The sequence below is a fragment of the Dendronephthya gigantea genome, unplaced genomic scaffold (assembly GCF_004324835.1).
Source record: "Dendronephthya gigantea isolate DGI-Jeju-01 unplaced genomic scaffold, DenGig_1.0 000038F, whole genome shotgun sequence".
In the NCBI taxonomy this organism is placed as follows: Eukaryota; Metazoa; Cnidaria; class Anthozoa; order Malacalcyonacea; family Nephtheidae; genus Dendronephthya; species Dendronephthya gigantea.
This window is the reverse complement of record NW_021163048.1, coordinates 555,643-581,069: the sequence shown is the minus strand read 5'-3', so window position 1 is coordinate 581,069 and position 25,427 is coordinate 555,643. Positions and strand designations below refer to the sequence as shown.

The 25,427-nt window shown below is 35.5% G+C and overlaps 5 protein-coding genes across 6 annotated transcripts; 3 read left to right on the top strand and 2 right to left on the bottom strand.

Moving 5' to 3' along the window:
• Positions 1–839: 839 nt before the first annotated feature.
• LOC114526240 (5'-AMP-activated protein kinase catalytic subunit alpha-2-like) lies at positions 840–5,622 on the bottom strand. The gene is made up of 16 exons (XM_028547776.1): positions 5,360–5,622; positions 4,855–4,996; positions 4,652–4,745; positions 4,329–4,411; positions 4,058–4,207; positions 3,770–3,839; positions 3,538–3,586; positions 3,347–3,452; positions 3,171–3,270; positions 2,865–2,979; positions 2,717–2,787; positions 2,403–2,457; positions 2,229–2,306; positions 1,941–2,011; positions 1,754–1,819; positions 840–1,553 (listed from the first exon to the last, which is right to left on the bottom strand). The coding sequence occupies exons 1-16, from the start codon at positions 5,526–5,528 to the stop codon at positions 1,311–1,313; spliced, it is 1,662 nt and encodes a 553-aa protein (XP_028403577.1). The 5' UTR covers positions 5,529–5,622; the 3' UTR covers positions 840–1,310.
• Positions 5,623–5,662: 40 nt separating this feature from the next.
• Positions 5,663–14,236, top strand: LOC114526239 (thimet oligopeptidase-like). The gene is made up of 25 exons (XM_028547775.1): positions 5,663–5,956; positions 6,154–6,226; positions 6,627–6,693; positions 6,958–6,997; positions 7,072–7,150; positions 7,418–7,549; positions 7,738–7,775; positions 8,104–8,216; positions 8,462–8,516; positions 9,067–9,114; positions 9,327–9,443; positions 9,900–10,041; positions 10,188–10,207; positions 10,415–10,480; positions 10,558–10,662; positions 10,907–10,939; positions 11,152–11,226; positions 11,459–11,532; positions 11,611–11,714; positions 11,836–11,918; positions 12,142–12,186; positions 12,354–12,417; positions 12,683–12,750; positions 12,868–12,984; positions 13,548–14,236. Exons 1-25 carry the CDS (start codon positions 5,801–5,803, stop codon positions 13,641–13,643), a joined length of 2,010 nt encoding a protein of 669 aa, XP_028403576.1. The 5' UTR covers positions 5,663–5,800; the 3' UTR covers positions 13,644–14,236.
• Positions 14,237–15,712: 1,476 nt separating this feature from the next.
• Positions 15,713–16,750, bottom strand: LOC114526241. Its single transcript, XM_028547777.1, has 2 exons — positions 16,666–16,750; positions 15,713–16,556 (listed from the first exon to the last, which is right to left on the bottom strand). Exons 1-2 carry the CDS (start codon positions 16,741–16,743, stop codon positions 15,903–15,905), a joined length of 732 nt encoding a protein of 243 aa, XP_028403578.1. The 5' UTR covers positions 16,744–16,750; the 3' UTR covers positions 15,713–15,902.
• Positions 16,751–20,639: 3,889 nt separating this feature from the next.
• On the top strand, positions 20,640–21,937 carry LOC114526401. Its single transcript, XM_028547993.1, has 2 exons — positions 20,640–20,793; positions 20,921–21,937. The coding sequence occupies exons 1-2, from the start codon at positions 20,716–20,718 to the stop codon at positions 21,575–21,577; spliced, it is 735 nt and encodes a 244-aa protein (XP_028403794.1). The 5' UTR covers positions 20,640–20,715; the 3' UTR covers positions 21,578–21,937.
• A 278-nt stretch (positions 21,938–22,215) lies between these two features.
• Positions 22,216–23,781, top strand: LOC114526392. Of its 2 annotated transcripts, none has more exons than XM_028547981.1 (3): positions 22,216–22,402; positions 22,641–22,879; positions 23,016–23,781. In XM_028547981.1, the coding sequence occupies exons 2-3, from the start codon at positions 22,685–22,687 to the stop codon at positions 23,670–23,672; spliced, it is 852 nt and encodes a 283-aa protein (XP_028403782.1). In that variant the 5' UTR covers positions 22,216–22,402; positions 22,641–22,684; the 3' UTR covers positions 23,673–23,781. The 2 variants fall into 2 exon arrangements, with proteins under 2 accessions (XP_028403782.1, XP_028403783.1); XM_028547982.1 differs by having other exon boundaries at positions 22,638–22,879.
• Positions 23,782–25,427: the final 1,646 nt, after the last annotated feature.

The following is a 25,427-nucleotide window of genomic DNA, read 5'->3' as shown; positions in this document are numbered from 1 at the left end:
ATGTGAGATATCAGGGTCCTTAGTGGATAGTTGTACATCGGTTATTGTAGAACGAAAATCTGATGACGAAGATTTCCATTGGCTTCTTGCAAGACTTCTATTATCAAATCTCAAACTGGAATCACCCAACAGACTGTGGATTCTGCTTTTTTTAACTTCCCAGTAATAATCACCTAAACCTTTACTTTCCTGATCTACGCGTATCTTTTCACTCACTTTCGCTAATTTTTCCTTCACTTCAGCGTTTTGGGAAGGACTTGCACTGACCTCCTGTTTTAACTCCATGTCATAAGGCGTGCAATTTTCTTGCTCTTTGCCTTTGGTATTTAAACATGTTATCAAGTGACTGACAACTGGTGTGTAAAGAAAACTTTCAATTTCATTCAACATGAGAAGTACTTCATGACGTGCCTTTTTTCTCTCTTCATCGCTTGTTTCTCGTGAGTTTAATATTTTATGAATATTAAGAAGCTGTTTTTGAATCTTCTTCTCCCCCTCTGCAGATAATGTATTCACAATTTCAAGGGAACGTCGAATAGACTGCAATCTACACAAAACGACGTCCATTTTCGGTAAATTTCTGCGCTAGCACTTGCGTGAATGATTGTTTCGTCAGAATTAATCATCTCATTGTGACGTCGATAGTGGCGCTTGCCCAGATTTGAAGGGGCGTTACCATAGATACAATTTCCGCAGTGAGAGGTTTGATGCTCACTACATATAAAGTATTGTCCATATCGGTCTGAACCATATATGATTGGAACCACATTTCATTTACATTATACCAGTTCAATGCATTATACCAGTTAAGTGTGTTAAAATTATTTAATTTGATCGTACAATTTCGTCAGGTTTATTCTAGTTGAGTTAAAAGTAGGAGAACAAGGAACAGAGAAATGCGATAATTTTACTTTGCCTATCTTTTAATGTTTTCCCGTTATAATGTGGGTATATACACACAATCTTTTAACACATTTTCTATTGGAGATTGTTCACAATTTTTACACTTTGATTATATGTATTGTATTATTTACAATGATTAGTAACCTATTTTCACACTGTTACACGTTGGTATAAAATCTCTAATCTTGACTGCCCAGTGTCAAGTCTCAGGGTATATATTTGCCTCATTGATTATGAATTGAGGTCATTCAAAACGAGACATAAGGCACATCTTAACTGCATGATGATGCACCCATGCTTAATGCTCCACCCTATACTTTTTAATGTAGGTCATTAGATACACCACGGTCACCACAGACTAGCACATTGTAATATAGCCACTGTATACATACCGCAAACACTTCTAACTAACATGCTAACGCTATAATTAAGTCCGCACACATTTCTAAGAATTCCATTGTATGATGTGCTACAACATAGTTCGATCCCGCAGAGTCACTAGCATTGCTAAGATTACTGTATGACGAATGCGCCGAAGCACTGCCGGATCTGGAGCGAGGCGAAGATGATTCACTCTCCAAAGGTAAACTTTTGAAATCCAGAAGATAGCTCCGTGAGTCCACTTGATATAACTGGATTGCGATTTTAATCTGCAGGTAGAACCGGGGATAGCAATGAAACGTAAGCGTATTTCTTTACACTGAAGGAGGGGTTGATCATGAAACATTGAGTGTTTTAACAAGATTTCGAGGATGGAAGGTAAAGAGAAATTTCTCAACCTTCTACGACTTTGTGAGAAAAATAATTTCTGGCACTTCGAGAATAATTTTTAAAAAAAGAAATTACTTACACTCTTCCTAGTTACTTCGTTTTCCCGAATAACTCGGAGATTAAAAGGGTTGATGATTTTCCACGACTAAAACACAAGAATGGTTTAATTCATCAACGAAATATACAAAATACACCAAGCTTACTAGAGGTACAACTATCTTAGATTGGTTTAAACAGCATCATAAAGAGCAAGATAATATCCATACATATCCTAACGACACCATAGCTTTGTACACTTCTCCCATAATATCCTGAGGTTTGCTTTGTGATCGAATACCTGCGTGGAGTGTATGTTGTACTGTTATATACAAGAATGGTTACCTACAATGTATACTGGTTAAAGTATATAATCAATTTATATTATCGTTATTTACTCGTTCAGTTTAACTTTTGGTTGAATTATCTATCAGTGGAACCAACGAAGCTTCGAATATGAAATTAAACATTTCCAAAAGCAATACTTGCAATTATTATTAGTCAGTATAACGACAAACCTAAGTGCCATTTTGGTTTCTTTGTGCTAGCTAACTTAATATAAGGATGTTTCTTCGAAGGAGTGGGAGGAGTATCGGCTGGAAAAACAAAAGAAATTGATGAATGGTAAATAGTGAAACATCTAGAAAAGATTCAATGGAGATAGCCGGACTACAGTAACTGTCGTACAGTACCTGGTATCTTCCGTTCAAGAGTAGACAGACATGTTGGCTTGGGCACTGAATTCATCTGACATTATACAGATAACAAGAGATTAGTAGATACACGTGGCTCTGATTTTAAAGGCCGGTTAAATTTTGGTAAGCATTGCATAATGTTAATTCGGGAAAACTGGTAGATCTGCTGAAATAATGAAGGCCCTTCTAGAGATAGTTTTGTTAAAAACTTAAAATACAGTAGTATTATATAAACAGTACATTTTATATAAACTTTCATTCCCGTTTGCACACCTTGCAGAATAACTTTCTACTAAATACATATAAATTACCTCAGGTTCTACCACTTTCTGATCAGGTACAGAATACATTGCAATATCAGGTTGTGTCTGACGTTTGAATGCTAAAAAATAGTGTGCTTGAATGTTTTTATTCACCTTTTAAAATTTCCCACATTTCATACATTTGTGTGCTCCTCACCTGTTTCAATGATATTTCTGTTATCCAATATAAGATGGTACGCAATCTTTAGTTGATTATGTGGGTCCTCATTGTTTATTGCAGCAATAACATCTTTTTCTGTCACATCAAATCTCTATGAAAGATGAGTTTTAAGTTTCATATTTATAGTTCATCTTGACAAGCTTGTCTAATGTCCAATATTTTCTTTCAGAATTTATTCGCCTCTGAATTTCTTTCCAAAATGGAATCTGGTTAGTATAAGGATGTTTAGTGTTACATATGCACAGAGATGTGCATTCCATTGTCAAGCAATTCATATTTTACCTCACAAATATGTTCCACAGCATCTGTATCTGGAGTTGTTGGATGGAATGTTTCAGTAAACAAATAAACTGGTAGATCAACTTTAAACCAGTCATGATTCCTACAAACAGACAATAAATTATATGTATCATTCACAAAATTAAAACTGCATGTATTTTCCATATATATTTTCCTACTTGATTTGCTGTATAGTTGCTCTTTTTACAGGATCCACATTCAACATTGTTGAAATTAGGCTGACTGCTTCAGGACTTAAATGATCTGGAGTGTGAAATATACCACCTGCAAAAACATGAGCAAATATTAATGTGGAGTAAATGTTTCATGGGTACAATTTAAGAGTGATAATTATCATGGTAGTACTTACTTTTTATTTTTCTAAACAAAGTTGGTATATGATCATCATCAAATGGCAGCTATAGGGGATATAAAATAGAGTGAGGCACGGTCATTCTGAATATGTTGCCATTGCATCAGACATGAAACTGGGTCAAATTATTGTTTCTAAAGTATAGTATCAATTGTATATAGGAATGTATACAATGTATATAAGCACACCAAAAAGCAATAAAATCCATTAATACCAACTTCAAACTTACAGTGCCACAAAGAAGAGCATATAAAATGACACCACAACTCCAGACATCTACTTCTGGTCCTGCATATAATCTACAAGAAAACATTATAGGTAAGTCAGTTGATTACAAATATCATGTACACTACTGCATAAGTGAGCAATAAATTCCCTAGAAGGAATATCATATATATAGATATACCTGAATAAAAATCAAGGAATATCATATATATATAGATATACCTGAATAAAAAATGCACAAAAATTAAACATCATAAAAGGAAGTAAGAAACATATACATTTCAATTCTTACTTTCCTGATATAACTTCAGGTGCTGCATAATTTGGTGATCCACAACTTGTTCTCAGAAATTCACCATCTTGCATCATATTACTAAGACCAAAATCTGCAATTCGAACATTGCCATGCTCATCCAGTAACAGATTTTCAGGTTTAAGATCTCTAGTAATAAAAAATTAATAGCTTGGTTAGTTAAAGAGAGAGAGAGACATGGCTAACTGTTTCAACTGTATCCTTATTGTTTTTTGTAGTTATAGAGCAGAGAGGATTTGTTTTTACACACCTGTGAACCACCATATGTCTGTGGCAATAATCAACACCAGAAATAATTTGTTGGAAAAATTTTCTTGCATCACTTTCCTCTGACTACAAGGAAATACAGAAGGAAATACTGTTACTATATGCCACTATGGTTTACAATATATATACATACAGTACTATATACAAATCTGGATTATTATGTATATAAAAACTGTAAAATTATACCATGTATTCCACAGTATAATTCACAGGTACCATAAGATAACCAAATCAAACAATAGGATAATTTCATACCTCATTGAAGTGATGTTACATAATTTTTTTATATATACAAAAGTTATGTACCTTTCCATGTTTTAGAATGTACTCAAATAATTCCCCACCAGACACATATTCCATAATCATAAATATATCTGTAGGTGTGCTAATCACTTGGTAGCTACAAGTTAGAAAATTGTATCATATTGAACAGGTCTATAAACATACAATTATACATTTACCAATTTCAAATTAGCTAACAAAATGAAGACACATATATTTCTCCTTACAGTTTAATGATATGAGGATGACGAAACAATTTGAGATTTGTTATTTCTCGTCTGATTTTACCAACAACATCCAGGCTTTTAATTTTCTGACGGTTTAAAACTTTCACGGCCACTTTGTGCCTGGTCAATTGATGTTCAGCAACTAAAGAGGGATATATAAACACACATTCAATTCAACCTTGTAGTTCTAGGCCACAGGAAAGTTGCAGACAGGTATATGTTAACCAGAATAAAGCAGGAACTAAGTTCTATAAAAACAGGTCCCAAACTAATTGGGATGATTATAATATACTACGGCTGGCTGTATTCATTGGTGATTGGTGTGTACTTGCAATGGAGCAAGAATTAATGTGGTAATTAATGTATTACAGCAATGAAATTACTATATTAAACGAGATTAGCTTTATAACTAAAGATTACAAGTGAAGCTAAAACAAAACAGATACGTAAATTATTATTTATATTGCATTATAACATGAAAACATGGATGCATATTTTTCCTTACGTTTTACTTTGCCAAATGTTCCATGTCCTAGCGTTGTCCCCAAAATATAATTACCAATCTTCAACTTTCCTTTCTCTGACTGTACAACAGGTGTCATATTCCCGCTTAATCTACGAGACACCTTTTTATGCGTTTCATCCCGTAAATTTCGCTTCTTTTTTTCTGCCATGTTTATATATACAACACAAACTCTTCAGTCTCTTCTATCATGATCAAGTGGTTAATGTTCGACATGCGTCGTGGAAGTGTCGAGCCGTGGTCGAGCCTACGACATCCAACGATTGTGCACTGTGACAGTTTTCAAACACGTGTGACTGTGAGAACATTTGTTTATCACTATAAACAATTGCAGGTGCAAATCAGTACAAAAAGGCAAACATTGTACTGTATTTTTTACACTTGGGTGTGTCATTTTTGTTTCTAAACGACTGTACTGCAAAAATGGCAGATATAGTGGGAATATCCAATTTAGACTGGACGTTGTCGGCATCAGAAATAAGCCAGGAAACGGATAAACTTATTGTGAGAACTAGAAAGGTTTATGATCAAATTGGATCTTTAAAGCAGGAAGATGTTTGTTTTGAGAATACAATTAAGGTACAATACTTTGCCTACATCAATGTGTAATGTTTTAAAATTCTAAGATTTGGTATTAGGCACACACTCTACATGGAATATTAATGTTACCTTTTGGTAATTATAAATATCCTGAATATGTAACTAGTCTATAAAAGTGATTTGTGGTTATTGTGTATTATTATGTATTTGTGATTTGTGATTATTATGTATTGCAGGTTTTAGGAGAACATATGGCATATCATAAAACAATGCAAAGTATTCTAGAATTTCCACAACATGTTTCACCAGGTATTATTCTGTTTTTGTGTGAAAAACATTACCTGATATCATTGAAAAATATTTTCCATCAAGAGTAACTCCTACATAGTGATTACTTGAACAATAGAAAATGTATGTGAATGTCCAATACTGTTACTAGCCAAATAATAACTCGATCAGCTTGTACTAAAATCCTTTGCTATCTTTGATCCTGGTCCCTTCCCTTGTATGAAGACAAGGACTTTATAATATATACTAGTGTATGCAAAAAGAGCTTTAGTCAAATGTTTTTTGAGGTTTCACTTACCATTGTCATTACCACACTAATGGAAAACATCAGCACATGTTATTCAAATTTATGTGTTGTGTTGCTTACAAAGAAAAATAGTAAGTCTGATTAAAATTAAGTGTATTCCTTATAATGTCCTAGATAAGGAAATCCGTGAGGCCAGCACACTCTCTGATAAAAAGATGTCAGAATTTGAAGTTGAAATGAGGTAAATAAAAACTGCAAAGGTGAACAACAGTTAAAGTAAAAAATTAAAAATAGTGATAAAATAGTAAAATAGTTTTTTTTACATTTACATTACCTACTGTATTATTTACATTAATATAAATATGATAGCTATTTATTGTATTGAAAGATGAGATAGGCAATAATAAGTTTAAGAGAAGTTCTGGTTCTATGTATTAAATGCACTAGTCAAATTTGTAGTAGTTCCACCCATGCTTCATTGTGAACTGTTTATCCTTTTTCACAGCATGAGGGAAGATGTTTTTTCAAACCTTGTGTCTCTTCAGGTATTTTGCAATATATTCCCTTTTGGCTGATATATTTTACACTATACAGTTGATAAAATATGTGCCTTTTTTAGCAAAACAAAAAAGAGCCATTTAAAGAGCCAGAGTCTGAAAGATATTTAGAACGACTAATTAAATTGGGAAAAAGAAATGGTTTGTAAAGACCTTTATATTTTATAAATTGACCAACCTTGGAACAACATCCCATATCATCTTTCTAATGCACTTAGGTCAGAGGGTGGAGTTTTCTTCCCTAGTCACTGATTAAAGGCTTATGCAACAGGAGAAAAATCACTGTGTGACTTATAGCTTTATACTATGTATTAAATAAACTCCCCCAGATCTGCAAGTATGCACAATATAGTGGCAGGATTCTTTCCTCTGGCCAAAGTAATGTGGTTGCTATGTTATGTCATTTAGGTCTGCATCTATCGCAAGAAGTTAGAGATGAAATAAAGGAGATCAAAAAAAGAATCAGTGATCTTGGAATTGATTTTGGAAAGAATTTAAATGAAGAAAACACAATTTTAGAGTTTTCTGAAGACGAGCTTGGTATGTTGCGTACAGTGGTTGCGCTTAAGAAGAATATTATAAATATTATGACTGTGTATTAAAATGTGTATTAAAATGTGTATTATTGAAAAGAAATAGTTCATGCTCTTGCATTTAACAAATGCAAAATGTGACGGTATATAGTGACCACTGACTTAACTGATAAACTTAATTAAATCAAATTGCAGCTGGACTGCCATCGGAGTTCATAGAGAGTCTTGATAAGGTAAGGCAGGCACAAAAAGGGTGGGATTAATGCCTTGTCTCGGAGTCGCATTTAGGCCAATGCCCAACTGTGTCCCCCGCACTTCATACAAGTCACTTGGTTTATTCATAAAGGCTTTGCATTACTCCAATTCATGTCATAGATAGATGTCTCTCTAATAAAATTCATTGACATCACTGTATTCATAAAGATTTCACATTACTCCACTTCGTGATAAAGATTGTATCAATAAGTAGTTGTGATACTAATTGACATCGTTGTTCAGAATCCGACTTGTCTCCCGAATTGAATCACATGATGTACTATATCATCTCTGACATCTATTTAGAGCGAGGATGGACGACGAAAGGTCACGTTGAAGTATCCTCATTACTTTCCTTGTATGCGAAAAGCCTCTAATCCTCAAACAAGACAAACGTTGGAGAAAGCATTTAATTCCAGGTGTAGTTTTTGCTCATGCATAAGTACTTATAGTGACATGAAAGTAGAAAGACCTGAATTTACCGTATTTGCAAGTGAGGAACACCTTTCATCGGCTCAAAAATAAAGCGATATTTGTATTTTACTAAAGTGAAAAATATTGTGCATGCGAATGACATGAATTATTTTTCTGACTCGGAAAGTTAACAATCTTATATGTATATTTACAAGAAGTATTCACGGGTCATAGTTGCTTTTTTTCTTAGATGTTTGAAGGAAAATACTGCAATCTTGGAGGAACTGGTAGAATTACGACAAAAAGTAAGATTTTTATCCCATATCAATCATATGGCATTTTCTTCAAAAGTACCATTTATATTTTTGTGCATGCAAGCGCAATTGATATGAAAAGAGCTGCATTGTTCTGGCTGTTGGTCGTGTGTGTTACTTGTTCACTGGAACCACGAAAGTCTTTCAAATGTTTCCGCCGAACATCAGTAGGCACGATCCAGGATTATTCATGTCGAAGATCTGAGCATACATGAATCAATTCTCTGTGTTTTTGTCTATTTTAATTTTTTGATCATTCAAATTCAAAATTCGCTCGGGAATACGAAGTTTAAAATAAAGATTTGAAGAATTGAACGAAATTCTCGATATTAAAAGCTTATATAACAAATTTCTTGTGAATAAAATCAATATTTTGGGGGACTTGTATATTCATTGCAGTTTACGACCGCAATGGCCGGGCAAAAGGGGGTCATTAAAGATACTGACCTGACCCGAATTCCTGTCTGACCCCGGTCTCCTGATTAAATCAAAACCATTCTTACTCGTGCCTTGAGATTATTTCATTGTGAGCTTTCTTCAGATGGCGACAATACTTGGATATCCAACGCACTCGAGTTATGTTTTGGAGGTAAACATATTTTACGTATTTGCTTATTCAAATATTGTCACCATGCGTACGGCAGTGTCAAACGATAAATTGCTGACGGTATGTACAATGCTGTTATTTCCAAGGATCATTGACGGCATTGTATCTCCTTGTGCCTCTTTGTTGATTTTTCTTTCAATTCGATGCACTATTCTTATAGCTTTCACCAATATATATGTTGTAATTGGTTTTAGATGAGAATGGCTGAAACTCCTGAGAAAGTATCTAATTTTCTCTCAGATTTAACTCAGAAAATGACACCGCTGGGCGAGGATGATCTTCAGTCAATGCTCGAGCTAAAAGCGGAGGAGGTAATTTAGTACTTCAATACGGATACCTCACAAGAATATTCATATCAGTATCAGAGAAACGATAAGAATTAGTGAGAGGAATAAAATGGATTAAATTTCTGAGGCATCATCATTGCACTACTCAATCTCCAAGTTTTTTTGGGTGGATATAAAATATAATTACAACACACTGTCGAGAAGTTTGTTCCGTGTTTTGTTGAAAGATTTTCTCTCTTGTTTCCCTTTCTTACAAAACTCTCTTATTTAAAAACGGTCATGCCATTCTGTTCTGTGAAATAATTCCACGAAGTATATTTTTTACGACTCTAGCTACTTTTCTATTAATCACGTTTCCCTTTTCATTAGTGTAGGATAAACTGGCCAAATAACTTGTTGGAATTATTACAATCAGAATTATTACGATCAGAATTATTACGATAATCTCACAGATTATTATTTTACTTTAAACATGTATAGTGTAAGGAACTTGGGTATGAGAATGATAACAAGATTAATGGTTGGGATCTAAGATATTATATGACAAGAATCGAAGAAACAAAATATGCTGTTGATCAAAATAAACTAAAAGAATACTTTCCTTTGTCTGTTGTTACTGAAGGTACAGATGTTTATGATTCCTTCAGCCTATGAAACATGCGTGAACAATGCATATATGCTCAAGTGGCCCTTCTGTTCCTCTCATTACTCTACAAATTCGCAGCACTAACTTACAGAACCTTTTTTTTCACTTTCTTTTCCATGCAGGTTTGCTGAACATTTATCAGGTATCTTGATTTCTCCTAATCAAAACATGCACACGGGATCATGTTCACTTTTCTCATTGCCGCTCACTGACCACAGTAATCTCATATAAATGTTTCAGACATTCACACACAATTGCTTTTGTCAGTCCCCTTTATAATAAATTGGATAAAGTCTCGCCTAAAATCTACGTCGTTTTTATTTTCATTCTTGACAATTTTTTGTTCTAGGAACTTCTGAAGCTTAAATTTGAGGAAATTGTCAACCCCCCAGTCTGGTGTGATGAAGCTCGTATGGTAATCTTATACCAATCTTTTAATCAAAGCATGGATCTTTATGTTTCTTTTTTTCAGTTTTATTGTTCTTTTTTTAGTTTAGCGTTAAAGATGCGGAGTCTGGGAAACTAATGGGATATTTTTATCTGGATTTATTTCCAAGAGAAGGAAAATTCGGTCATGCAGCCTGTTTTCCTCTACAGGTTAGTATATAACTGTTGTTCTCTTTAACTGAAGCATAGACTAATAAGCATGTCACTGCACATGCAGGAGCTTCGTTTTCGAGCATTTCCAAAATCGTTTTTACCTTGTTAATGGTTTTTATGCCCTGTTCCAAAGGATGCATGCAAAATACTATATATTCAATTATTCCAAACTTCTATCGGTTATACCGTACGCACGTGTTTTGGTTAAGGACGAATAATTGGTGAATCCATATTTTTCTAGGCTGGCTGTCAGTTGGTCGATGGTTCTAGACAGGTAAAGCACAATTTTTCCTACCAAGTATTATTACAAAAATATTTTGTTGAAACAGAGCTAGTCCGGCCCAGACGGTTGCTCTCCATCTCTTCATATAAAACGATTTTCTAGTTGCCCATGCATTTAATCCAATAAATTCAGTCACAGACGTCGTTGTCAATGAAACTAGTACTGTCAGCAAAGCTAAGGTTGATTTGTTGTTTTTATTTTAGCTTGCAGTTGCAGCCATGGTGGCTAACTTTACGAAACCAACGAAGGAGCGGCCATCATTATTAATGCATACTGAAGTGAGTCCATTTTAAAAGTTCAGTTATATTAGTTCAACTCCTTCTTAAATCATTTATAATCAGATTGCATTGGCTCACCCGTTATTCTTCGCATCATCTACCCAGGACAAAATAACTATATGCTCTGTCACATTTTATATTAGTACTTTTTTTCTTCTAAGAAAAAATCGTGTGTATACTCGTCCTATATTATTTTCTTGGAAACAAATTGTAACTCAAATATTTTTTGCAGGTTGAAACATATTTCCATGAATTTGGTCACGTGATGCATGGTTTATGTACCCAAGCTATGTATCCAATATTTAGGTAATAAATCACGTATATAATTCTTTGTTTCTGCAACAAATGCTGAGCAATAACGCGTTTTTTGTGTTATAAATTTAGTGGTACAAGGGTGGAACGCGATTTTGTTGAAGCTCCTTCTCAGATGCTAGAAAATTGGTGTTGGGAAAAGGAACCTTTGAAAAGAATGTCTTCACATTATCAAGGTATTTTACACAATTACTGAGTGGATTGAAAATGATGTAGAATTTCTTAGGATTAGAAGGTGAATTATGCGATCATTATAGGCTACTTCTAAAGTGTTCATTTACGTTGATATTTTTGCAGATGGTTCACCTTTACCAGAAGAAATGCTGCACACGTTAATAAAATCACGCAACGCAAATACTGGAGTGTTTAACTTAAGACAGGTGGGGAACTTTTTATATGCATTTTTTATATGCATTTTTTTTAGTTAACGTTTCTTAATATTTTTGCTGATACTCATATTTAGAGCTATTGTTTCTTCTTTTACCTGTAGAAGAAAATGAGACCCAATAAATTAAGGCCAATCTATATAGGTTCAAATTATGACTGACTCTTCCTATATAACATAGATTTTTAATCCTTATTCGCTATTTTTATTTTATCTAGATTTTACTTGGAAGCTTTGATCAAGCAATTCACACCCGTGATAAGGTCCATCAATCTACAAATTATCTATCTTAGCCTTACTTATACATTGTAGTATTTTTTACCGTAAGAGATTAGGCAATCCCAGGCTCCGACTAACATTGGGCGGTTACGTGTCTCTCGTGACACGAACTAAATACCACGCAGCCTTCGCAATTTTTATGATTTTTTAGGCGGACACTGCAAGTATCATGGCACAATTGTCGCAAGAGATTATGAAGGTCCCAGTCACTCCAGGTTATTAAAAACGTCAACATCAGTTAATGTTTATTAATATATTAAAATACTTTCAACAAGATTGGCTCGCATGCGTGTCTCTGCTGCCTTATTTCAAAACTTGATAAATTGAATTGGCAATTTTGTTTTCAATTGTAATCCGTTGGAAGGGGAGGCCAATTTCGCACAGCACCTATGAATATAAACATACACCTTTAGGCATGGTTTCTCGATGCTAAAAGTATTTTTAAAGATTGATAATAACGTCTGTTGTATCCATATATAGGAACTAATATGTCAGCCTCATTTGGTCATTTAGCTGGTGGATATGATGCACAGTATTGTGGATACTTGGTATGCAATGTATATAGTCAGTCTGATATAACATAGACTAAGAATTTTTGTTAATTTGCAGTTACATTTATTTGCAACTGTAATAAATCCATTTCATTTTTTTTGTCTCTGCTAAAGTGGAGTGAGGTGTACAGTATGGATATGTTCTATAGTCGCTTTAAGAAGGAGGGAATCATGAAGAGCGACGTAGGAATGCTTTACAGGAAGTGTATATTGGAGCCTGGTGGATCTTTGGTAAGTGCATAATGTTAACAGACTGGATCTTTTTTATAGCTACCTTTTCCGAGTGGACATTGCCAGGCATACAATATTGAGTGCATGGTAATTAATTTTCACCAATATTATCAAACTCTATATATTAGCGATCTCCAGAACTCTTTACAAGCAGTTGATGTGCAACTTGTTCAGGAAATTATTTCACTGAGGGGCAGTTCACATGGTCCCGCTTACCCGAGATTTAACAAAGCACGAAGTGACTTTGAGGTATTGAAATAAGTTAACATTATCCTGGGAGCGCTGTAATCATTCCGACATCAATAAATGATTATTTTAAAACTCCACAGTCCAGGTTCATCACAGACTTCGTTGAATCTCGGGTAACCAGGCTCGTGTAAACAGCCCTTTATTGTTCTACAGTGTAAAATTTTTGTTTTAAAATATATTACCTTTAATTTTTTATTTCTTTTATTTCCCATCATTCTCCTCGAAGCCACAACATGGAAACTCCCAAAAACGTGGCGAGTTACTTCGTTACCATTATAATTTTTTTTTATGATGGTGGTACCTTTTTTTTGCAGGATGCTAAAGATATGTTAAGAAATTTTCTTGGTCGTGAACCTAATAATGCAGCATTCTTAGAAAGTAAAGGATTGCAAGTAGAAACTTTAGCGTAATATTTATTATTTGTATAAGACTACGTTTTTCATTATATTTACATATTAAATTATATCAGAAGGGGATAATAGGTATAGCATAGCTTTGAGCTAGAATTCCTTCTTTCTATGGATAAAATAACGCGCGAGTGGGCAAAATAGTTCATCAAGTGAAGATCATGTGTATGATATGTTTTCTGTGTATGCAGCTGAAAAAGATGGCGTTTTTTATTGATTTAGCGAAATCTTACCCCGCCTGTCAAAAATGCTGAAAATCTCGCTAATTTATAAGGGAAGAATAAAGCAACTAAGGATCGTTTAGAAACATAAGTGGAGTTTATTTTTAGCTTATGTTTGCACCATCATTGTCATTGAAACCTTCGTTGAACCAGGTTGCAGTAATCCACGTGACCACGTATGTCGGACGCATTAAGACCTTGCAAAGATGTGCTGCTAGTTGGCGTTTATCAAACAACTATCCATATCACCTAGTAGTTCGTCTTTATTAAACAATTATCCATATATCACCTAGCAGTTCGTCTTTATTAAACAACTATTCATATCACCTAGTAGTTCGTCTTTATTAAACAACTATCCATATATCACCTAGTAGTTCGTCTTTATTAAACAACTATCCATATATAACCTAGTAGTTCGTCTTTATTAAACAACTATTCATATCACCTAGTAGTTCGTCTTTATTAAACAACTATTCATATCACCTAGTAGTTCGTCTTTATTAAACAATTATCCATATATCGCCTAGTAGTTCGTCTTTATTAAACAACTATTCATATCACCTAGTAGTTCGTCTTTATTATAAACAACTATCCATATATCACCTAGTAGTTCGTCTTTATTAAACAACTATCCATATATCACCTAGTAGTACGTCTTTTTTAAACAACTATATCCACATCACCTAGTAGTTCGTCTTTATTAAACAACTATCCATACCATGCACCTAGTAGTTCGTCTTTATTAAACAACTATATCCATATCACCTAGTAGTTTGTCTTTATTAAACAACTATCCATATCACCTAGTACCAGCCAGTTGCCGTTTATTAAACAACTATCCATGTGATATGATATGATATCAACGTAAATGATGTAAGAAAATAATGCAAAAATGGTACTGAGTTCTAAAACCTAAAATGAGCAGTTCTCAAAATTGAGTTTTGAATTGAAAATGTTGAATTCCCAAGATAGTTACCTACAGAAAAAATAGGAAACATCCATGGAGAGCTGAATTACTTTAGTGACTTCCCAGATTGTGATTTTACAAAATTTACTATCAAAATCTTTGTTATACACCAATCGTTTCCCCCTAAACGTGCATGTTCTCAGAATCCTGAAATTCCCCTTTTGAATAGCTCAATTTTAAAAATTGTCTTCGGAGCGGCTGTCCATTACAATCCAGAGGAGGACTCGTGCTCCAGCAACACACGGCTGGATCTTGAAGCAGCCATAAAATGGGCAGTAAATTTTTTAGGATGACCCCTGGGGAACAGTGCAGAAGAAGGAACTGCTCATGTAATATAAGACGTGCATGAATTGCGTAAAGGAAGTTCCGTATTGTTATTTGTTACTGTTGTTGTGTGTGATAGATTGTAGTTGTGATGTGTTGTCAGCGTAACGTAGGCCTAGGGTTTGGGAGTGATCGAGTGTGTCAAGTGTCCTTGCTGATGTCGGGATGATTACACCGCTGCCAGGATAATGTTAACTTATTTTGTTAAATCTCGGATACGCGGGATCATGTGAACTGCCCCTCAGTGAAACATTTCCTGAACAAGTTGCACATCAATTGCTTGTAAAGAATTCTGGAGATAGCTAATGTAATATAGAGTAATAGATATAGAATATAGAGCAATCACTTATAGACTTATCAAAGATCCACCAGGCTCCAATATACACTTCTGTAATTCCTACGTCACTGTTCATGATTCCTTAATTAAAGCGACTATAGAACATATCCATACCGCACACCACTCCAGTGATTACGTTTGTTAGGAATACGAGATAGTTGAGTAACTTTTAAAAGTAAAAACTGATGCGGATGAAAAGACATGTTATTTATTATTCTTGTGGTACATTTTTAAGACCCTTTTAATATAGGACAAGTAAGACGACTGCTTCATCTGCATTACATAGATTGTTTAAATGTTCATGAAAGGTCACATGACTAATTCGAAAAACAAACGCCCCAAAGACAACTAAACTATTCCTTTTTGTTACGACTCAGTTCTATGCGACGAACACCGAATGAGTTTCAAAGCTTTTACAAATATCCACCAAACCACCAGTTGGTTGTAGAAAGCGGACCAGAACTGCAACGAAATTTACGGTTGTATTCACCGTACAAACCAAAATTATCTTCGGACGAAACTGCACCTTGAGTGGGAACAAACTGACAGCCATTTGAAGCGCTATCGATGTGAGCACCAGAACCATTGGTAACTTGCCACCACTGTGATGTACATTGAGCGCACTGATGACCACGAATATTGACATATTCAACTTTCTTGCAAATACCATGACCCAGAAATGTCATAATGTCGAAGTCTGTAAACTTTGCTCTGACGTAATCTGTGTAATCGACCTTGTAAGAAGGAAAGCTGCAAGTTGATCTCCAATGGGTAGACTGTGACTTGAGATGAGTCATTTGAGAAAGGCTCATACGATAAAGATTCCAATTAGGGGAATTCTTGTTCACAGGTGCGTCTTGGCCCAATGTTCTCCTAGTCATCTGGTTCATATTTTTGTTCTTGAAGGCGTAAGACATGACCAAAGTCCAAGCTGATCCAGCTTCTGAAGTCATGTCACAGTAAACTGAGATTAGGTCGTTGGTTTGGAAATCATAAATGGTATAATAACCATCAGAATTGTAGCCCTTTTTGAGGTGGTCCAAACAGCTTCGAGGAGTGATTTCCACCTGTAAAAAAAGTACAGTGTATTTTTTTGCAGAGAAAAATTTCATTCTTTGCTCGTGGTTTGTATCGATGCCAGAAGTAGTGTGCGCGGCTTAGAAATATGAAGCTAACCTTAGTTAATGTCTTGGACTCTACTTCCATGCCAAATAAAAGCAGACTGCAGAATAGAAAAATCATTTTAGAAACCATTCTCTTCCTTTTGATTTATTAAGGTCTTCTGACTCTTCTCAGCCAGCACCAGAGTTACACGCAATTTATGCACGACTTAGCGGATGTTAGATATGCTGACAGGCGGTTCCTTATCAACACCGAAAGTGCATATATTGCCCCTGTTTGAGGCCAATGTGTCATTGGTGCTATCAAGAAAACAAAGAAAACAAAAGGCCAAGACAAAGAAAATAAGGAACTAGTGTAATGTTTTTTGGCCTCAAATATGCTATTAGCTAATATGCTATCAACCCTGCTCCAAACGTTTAACTGAATTATGTTCTTTCTCTGAGAATCAAAATACATGGATCGATTGAGGGTTGGTGGATAGCTGCATATTTGAGGCCAAACAATATCACACTAGTTCTTTGTTTTCTTTGTCTTTACCTTTTGTTTTCTTTGTTTCCTTTTTTTTTCTTGATGGCACCAATGATAAAATTCCAAACAAGCTACTTTAAATTGGGAGGGGGTCAGAATTATTGACATATATCCGTCATTCCTGTAGTTGCAAAAATCGTAGAAAAAATTATCTACGACCAATTGAGTTCATACATTAATGCGAATAATATAATTTGAATCAGGATTTCGGCCAAACCATTCCACAGAAACAGCGCTTTTAAATTGTGCAAATCAATGGTTGTTAAATAACTAAACTCTGACCTGTCTCATGTTAACAGATGCTAAGAAGCAAACAAGTTACCACTGAACGCCAAGTACCTTATTTACATACTGTTGAACAGTCTGGAACGACGGAAACAAAACAAATCTAGAAAGGCTCTGCAAAATGCAGAAAAGAGCCGCTCGTATAATAACTGGCTCAAACTATATGAGACAAGGTCAAATACAATCTTCCAAAATCTAGGGTGGAGTCAATTAGAAAATTCCAGGCTTCTCCCAAGCACCCCCGCGCGCTCAGTGCTTTATCCGCAAAATACTTCAAAGAGCCTGGGAACGACACTGTTTAAAGCTATCCGTTGTATTACACCAGGGTACATCTGCGACATGTTCGCATATCGCGAGAACGTTCATCATCAAATACGAGGCAACAGGCGCAGGCTACTTCTCGACAAATCTAATAGATCTTTTATGAAAAGATCTTCTCTTATAGAGGAGCTTACGCCTGGAATGCATTACCTAACGAAATGATAACGAAAGATACTCATGAGCAACTATCTGTATATTCATTCAAGACAGTCCTTACAAAACACATATGTCGGTCAGGAGACTGCAAATATTGTTAGCTATAATGACATCTATCAGTATTATAAACAATATTTCTTTTTTTACTCCTTCCTATAAATGACCCCTTTGAAAGCAGCAACGAATTAAGCTGAAGGGTTATTGTTTGAAAATAAGTTTTTAAAACATTGCACTTTTACTAAAGATTGGTTTATGTTAAATCTTAATAGTGTTTTTGAAGGAAGAACATAACTTAGGACTTACGTCAAAGGAAGAACATAACTTAAGATCTACGTTAAAGGAAGAACATTGCTTATTACGTGCTTTGTTATGTTACAACTTGACCTTGATGCTATATATAGTTACCATGCCTTTTATATATTTTCATTTACTGAACACTGTATTTTGGTTCTAAGAGCAAAGGCCTTACTAAATCAAAAGGAAGAGAATGATTTCAAAAATTGTTTTTCTATTCTACAATCTGCTTTTATTTGGCATAAAGTCCCAAACATTATTTGGCTTAGGTTAGCTTCAAATTTCTAAACCGCGCGCACTGTTTCTGGCATCGAGCCACGAGCATAGAATGAATTTTTTTCTGCAGAAAAATACTGACATTGTACTTTTTTGTTACCGGTGGAAATCACCCCTCGATGCTGTCTGGTCCACCTCAAACGGTCTACAAATGACTCATGTCACATTGGAGATCAACTTAAGCAGCTTTCCTTAATTCTTACAAGGTCGATAACACAGATAACGTCAGAGCAAAGTTTACGGATATTGACGTGACATTTACATGGTATTTGCAAAAAAGTTGTCCAATGTACATCAAAGTGCTGGCAAGTTATCAATACGCACAGTCCTCGCATTGAGAGCTTTTTCCGGTAGTGGCTGTCAGTTTATTTCCAATCAAGGTTCTGTTTCGTCTGACTGAAATCATTTTGGTTTCTACGGTAGTTTACCCTGCATGTCAAAAATTCTGAAAATCGCGCGAATTTAGAAGGGAAGAATATATAAAGCAACGTTATTAAAGATCGTTGGATCATTGGAACCTCGTTGAACTAGGTTGCAGTAATCCACGTGGGTCGGACCCTATAAGACCTTGCAAAGTCCAAATCCAAGCCCAAATCCACCCACTTAACCCGACACTATTTTGAACTAACTTATTTGGTAGGATTTTCATTTAAAAGCAACCAGTAAATGGAAGAAATCTCTGATTCTAATCTTGTCTTCTCTTCATTTCCTACAAATCATGCAGAGCAAAATAACTAATCAGACGTCCAGTTTCCTTACATCAAATGCATCGTAAAAAAGGATTATTCTTTACCCCGTGACTTGTGCGCTATCACGCATTGTGTCTTGGAAACTAAGGACATGTTTAGAATATAACATGATATAAAAAAAAAATTAAAAAAATAAGAAAAAATAAACTCTTGACACACTCGCGTACCACAACAATAGGGAACTTCCTTTACGCAATTTATGCACGTAGTTCCCTCTCACTGCACGTTCCCGTTCTTACATCCGTTTGCGTTGATATGCTGATAGGTGATTCCTCATCACAACTGAAAGTGCACATATTTTAACTGAAATACTTTGTGATTAGTGTTACCCTCTTGAAATAAAGTTTATTGTATTGTAAATTAATTTCAACACATGAATATATGTATATAACATACCATAACTTACAGGAGAACATGATTTTCACGACAAACTACAAAGTATATGAACCAGGTAGAGTAGAAAAAATATGCGTACAGAGACGTTTAGTTTTGATCGAGTGCGTTTACACTGTTTACAGCAGGGCGCTTACACTTAGGATGGATTTCCACTTACGCGTTTTTTTATACGCACGTACACGCACGTAAAAGTCTAAATCCTTACACATGTTAGCTACCTTTGTAAAAACTAAGTGAATAAATGGAAGGAACTTAGTTTTTTTGCGCATTTTAGTATGCATTAGTTGACCTAGATGTTAAATAATAAAAATTTAAAAGCATTTAAAATTTTTCGTACGTGTGCGTGCGCATAAAAAACGCGTAAGTGGAAAGCAGCCTTTACTAGTATATAAACGCCCTGGTTTACGGAATGTGCCAGACTACTGCCTCACAGCCGCAGCTGCCTGTAATCAGGCAATTGAATGATTAAAATTAGCAAAAAAAAGCGGGAAGTTGAATCGGAGCCATTGAACGCCAATAATTAAGATGATACAAAATTACCACAGACGATGCACGCTTTGCTTTGAATTAAGAATAAGCCTAAAAAAGCAAAAATTAATCCTGGATTTTCACCTTGTTGACTTGGCAGTGCGCGCGCGCGTATCTCATATTACTCCGTAATGACGTAGCTGATGACATTGTTGGAATCAAAGGGGTACAAAAACAATCGATCATTGCCGCATTTCGTTTTTCGACCCTCAGAGCGAGCAAAGCATAATCCAGCTTAACATTTGGAGAATTAATTAATAACCTTAATTAATAAATCAACCGAACGCCAATAAGGTGAATCCTGTTCAAGGATACGTCGTGCGCGAAAAAGGCCAGGCCAAAATTGAAAATTAATACTCACTTCAGTTCGAATGAAAATTTTTAACCTTGTCCTTCGATGTTGACGCGCACGCCCGTATAATGACGTAGGCTGACGACATTGTTACGTTAGAATGCAAGTTGTCTATATATAACAATAGATCAATGTATTTTAATTCTCAGAGCAAACAGAGTAATTCAGTTTAACGTTTGGAGAAGTGTCAGAAGACCTTAATAAATCAAAAGGAAGAGAATGGTTTCTAAAATGGTTTTTCTACTCTACAGTCTCCTTTTATTTGGCATGGAAGTAGACTCCGAGACATTGACTAAGGTTAGCTTCATATTTCTAAGCCGCGCACACTGCTTTTAGCATCGATAGATCAATGAGTAGGAGCCACCAGCAAAGAATGAAGTTTTTCTCTGCAGAAAAATACTGACGCTGTAATTTTTTGTTACAGGTGGAAATCACACCTCGAAGCTGTCTGGACCACCTCAAAAAAGGCCACAATTCTGATGGTTATTATACCATTTATGATTTCCAAACCAACGACCTAATCTTAGTTTACTGTGACATGACTTCAGAAGCTGGATCAGCTTGGACTTTGGTCATGTCCTACGCCTTCAAGAACAGAAATATGAACCAGATGACTAGGAGAACATTGGGCCAAGACGCACCTGTGAACGAGAATTCCCCTAATTGGAATCTTTATCGTATGAGCCCTTCTCAAATGGCTTATCTCAAGTCTCAGTCTACCCATTGGAGATCAACCTGCAGCTTTCCTTCTTACAAGGTCGATTACACAGATTACGTCAGAGCAAAGTTTACAGACTTCGACATTATGACATTACTGGGTCATGGTATTTGCAAGAAAGTTGAATATGTCAATATTCGTGGTCATCAGTGCGCCCAATGTACATCAAAGTGGTGGCAAGTTAGCAATGTGTTCGCCCCTCACATCGATAGCTCTTTCAGTGGATGTCAGTTTGTTCCCACTCAAGGTTCTACTCCGTCCGAAAATAATTTTGGTTTCTACCTTGATGGCTACAACCGTAAATTCCGTTGCAGTTCTGGTCCACTTTCTACAACCAACTGGTGGTTTGGTGGATATTTGTGAAATGCAAAAAGCTTTGAAACTGATTTGGGCATAATCGCATAGCTTGTTTAAAAACATATAAAAAGGAACTTGTAAAATAGCTTTTCATGTGATAACATTAATATATTCGTAAGTTTTACTATATGTTGAATAAAACAATAGTTAAACCTCGTAGCTATAATTTAGACTATTTCAGTGAATGAATTCAATAGTTTGATTTCGTCTTTTAATACTAGGAAATGAAAGTAAATGACTCAAATGAGTAAATAGAGATCATTTGATTTCATTTGTCATGAAAATGTAGAGAATATAAACATGACTCTTTTTTGCTGCAAAAATAAGGCCCGGTTATTCTCATAAGGCCCGGTTTACACTGTCAAAGTTTTGTGATCACATTTGCAATTTTGCGTTGTTAAATCCAAAGTTTTAATTTTAAACATTTTGTACTGAATATTAGGATAAAATAACTTAGTATTAATTAGGGTCACAATTCACTCCAGTATTTTCAACAAATCTTTTAAAACTTTGGATTTGTTGTTTGAAAATTCCAACTCTATGATCACAGAAAATTTTATATATAGTGTAAACTGGGCCTAACTCGGTGTAAGTTAATGTTGGTGTGAAAAATTCAAGCTTTAAACCGGTATAAAAACAGAATAAAATCGTCTGAACGTTATCCTTCAAACCTTGCTGCCGCAAATGTCGGAGATTCCAAAGACATAAACCAGGCAGTCAGATGATCAGATCAAGTTGCAATGAGTTAAGTATTGTGTAATGATTTGCTTGAAAGTGCAACGGCAAAGAAAGAAAAACAACCTTTCAAGCAAGGTTCGCTCAGAAAGAAAGGTGGTTATTAACCGTTATTTTTTCCTTTACACCGTCCATTGAAATCGTCAATGAATGAACCAAGCAGCAGTAATCCATATTGATGGCTATAGCTAGGCGGCCTAGTTTAGCTGTTTTCGTGGTTGTCAAGAAATTTGACGTTTTACGTGGGAAGTTGAGAATTCAGCAATAATTTTTTGTCATATAATTGCATACAACAATCGAACTTTGAGACTAACTCACTTCTTCGTTTCAGCAGTGTGCTCAAAATAACATGCAGCTACGTGGCATTAATTTACAGTGATGTTAAATAACAGTCGCTCCCGCTATCAACCATTGTTCTTTGGATCTCAGAGCAAGCAGCAAGTCAACACATTACAAAGAAATTACAAATCTAGATTCAATACGGAGAAAATGATCATGATTTCAAAAATGGTTATTCTATTCTGCAGTCTGTTTTTGTTTGGGGTGAAAGTGGAGTCCAAGACATTGGATAAGGTCAGCTTCATTTCATATTGCTAAGCCGTGCACACTGGCATCGAGTTATCATGTGGCATGTGTAGGAATTCAAGCGATTAAGCTGAAAAAGCTAACCATTTTTTATGCAGAAAATACGTTGTACTTTTTATTACAGTTTGAAATCACTCCTCGAAGCTGTCTGGATCACCTCAAAAAAGGTTTCAAATCTGATGGTTATTATACCATTTATGATTTCCAAACCAACGACCTAATCTCAGTTTACTGTGACATGACTTCAGAAGCTGGATCAGCTTGGACTTTGGTCATGTCTTACGCCTTCAAGAACAGAAATATGAACCAGATGACTAGGAGAACATTGGGGCAAGACGCACCTGTGAACGAGAATTCCCCTAATTGGAACCTTTATCGTATGAGCCTTTCTCAAATGACTCATCTCAAGTCACAGTCTACCCATTGGAGATCAACTTGCAGCTTTCCTTCTTACAAGGTCGATTACACAGATTACGTCAGAGCAAAGTTTACAGATTTCGACATTATGACATTTCTGGGTCGTGGTATTTGCAAGAAAGTTGAATATGTCAATATCCGTGGTCATCAGTGCGCCCAATGTACATCAAAGTGGTGGCAAGTTATCAATGTGTTCGCCCCTCACATCGATAGCTCTTTCAGTGCCGGGTGTCAGTTTGTTCCCACTCAAGGTGCGTTTTCGTCCGAAGATAATTTTGGTTTCTACGATATTTACAACCGTAAGTTCCGTTGCAGTTCTGGTCCGCTTTCTACAACCAACTGGTGGTTTGGTGGATATTTGTAAACACAAAAAAGCTTTGAAACTCATTCGGGAATCGTCGAATAGAAATTGTATACAAAAAAAGGAATAGTTTAGTTTGTCTTTGGGGCGTTTTTTTCAAATTTGAACTACAGGGTGTATCAAAAAAAATGTCCCAAATGTAAAATTTCCGTTTTTCAGGATATTTTGCAGAATTTGGCAATTTTTTGTGTTCCTAGAGATAGATAAGACTTATCTGGTATACCTAGGCCAAGTTTGGTTTTTCATTAACAAAATTATGTTACTGGGGGGGGGGGGGTGGTTCCTTTCCACTGATATTGAGAGGGCTTGCGCGCGAAAATGTGAAGCTGAAATTGAGATATTATTTAGCTGTCTAAAAGTAGGAAAGCTTTTTAATAAACTGTCAAAGTTTCAGGAAAAATAATGCATACTGGGAGCAACGCGCGACCCCTAAATGTGACAAATATTTCATTGCGCGCAGTGGATTAAATGCATGGTTGATTTTAGCGTGACCGATCTCATGTAAGGCTGGGCAAATGAATAAATTAAAGCGAGAAACAGAACACAAAAACAAAGCGATTTATTCGTGATGTTAATCCTCAGCATTTCCACCATTTCATTCTAAGCAAACTGCTGCTTGCCTGAGCATACTAAACACTGAACAGCGAACCATTTGTCTGTCCATTCGCCTAGATTTGCCGGTGGTAGCGTAGGCGATTTGCAAGAAAGAATTTCGAACGAAATGGATAGTTTGAGGCAGGACAGACAAATGTGGTTCGCCGTTCAGTGTTTACCATGCTCAGACGAGCCGCAGTTTGCTTAGAAAGAAATAGTGGAAATGTTGAGGATTAACATCAAGAATAAGAATCTTATTATTAAATCGCTTCGTCTTCTTGTTCAGTTTCTCGCTTTAATTTATTCATTTGCCCAGCTTTGCATGAGATCGGTCACGCTAAAATCAACCATGCATTTAATCCACTGCGCGCAATGAAATATTTGTCACTTTTAGGGGTCGCGCGTTGCTCCCAGTTTGCATTATTTTTCCTGAAACTGGAGTTTATTAAAAAGCTTTCCTACTTTTAGACAGCTAAATAATATCTCAATTTCAGCTTCACATTTTCGCGCGCAAGCCCTCTCAATATCAGTGGAAAGGAACCACCCCCCCGGTAACATAATTTTGTTAATGAAAAACCAAACTTGGCCTAGGTATACCAGATAAGTCTTAACTATCTCTAGGAACACAAAAATTTGCCAAATTCTACAAAATATCCTGCAAAACGGAAATTTTACATTTAGGACATTTTTTTTTATACACCCTGTAGTTCATATCTAAAAAAAGCCAGTCCGCAGATAACATATATTAGTCATTAGTCTTGTGACCCTTCGTGAATATTTAAACAATCTATTTAATGCAGATGAAGCAGTCGTCTTACTTGTCCTATATTAAAAATGTACCTCTAGAATAATAAATAACATGTCTTTTTATCCGCATCAGTTTTTACTTTCAAAAATTACTCAACTATCTCGTATTCCTAACTGTTTTTTTTACATGCTACAAACTTAATTACTGGAGTCAGATTTTGATTGGAATCCGGAATTAACGCATATAAAATGGTTTACAAATATTTTCAATATATAGTTTTTGCGTTTTTCTGAACACCTTTACTGTCAGTAGGTTTTTTCTTTGGTGGTTTTGGGGGGGGTTAGGGGTATGTTGTATTCCCTGTGGCTCAGTCTACTCCACCACAGCAGCTAATCTGTGATTTCCCAACATGAAAA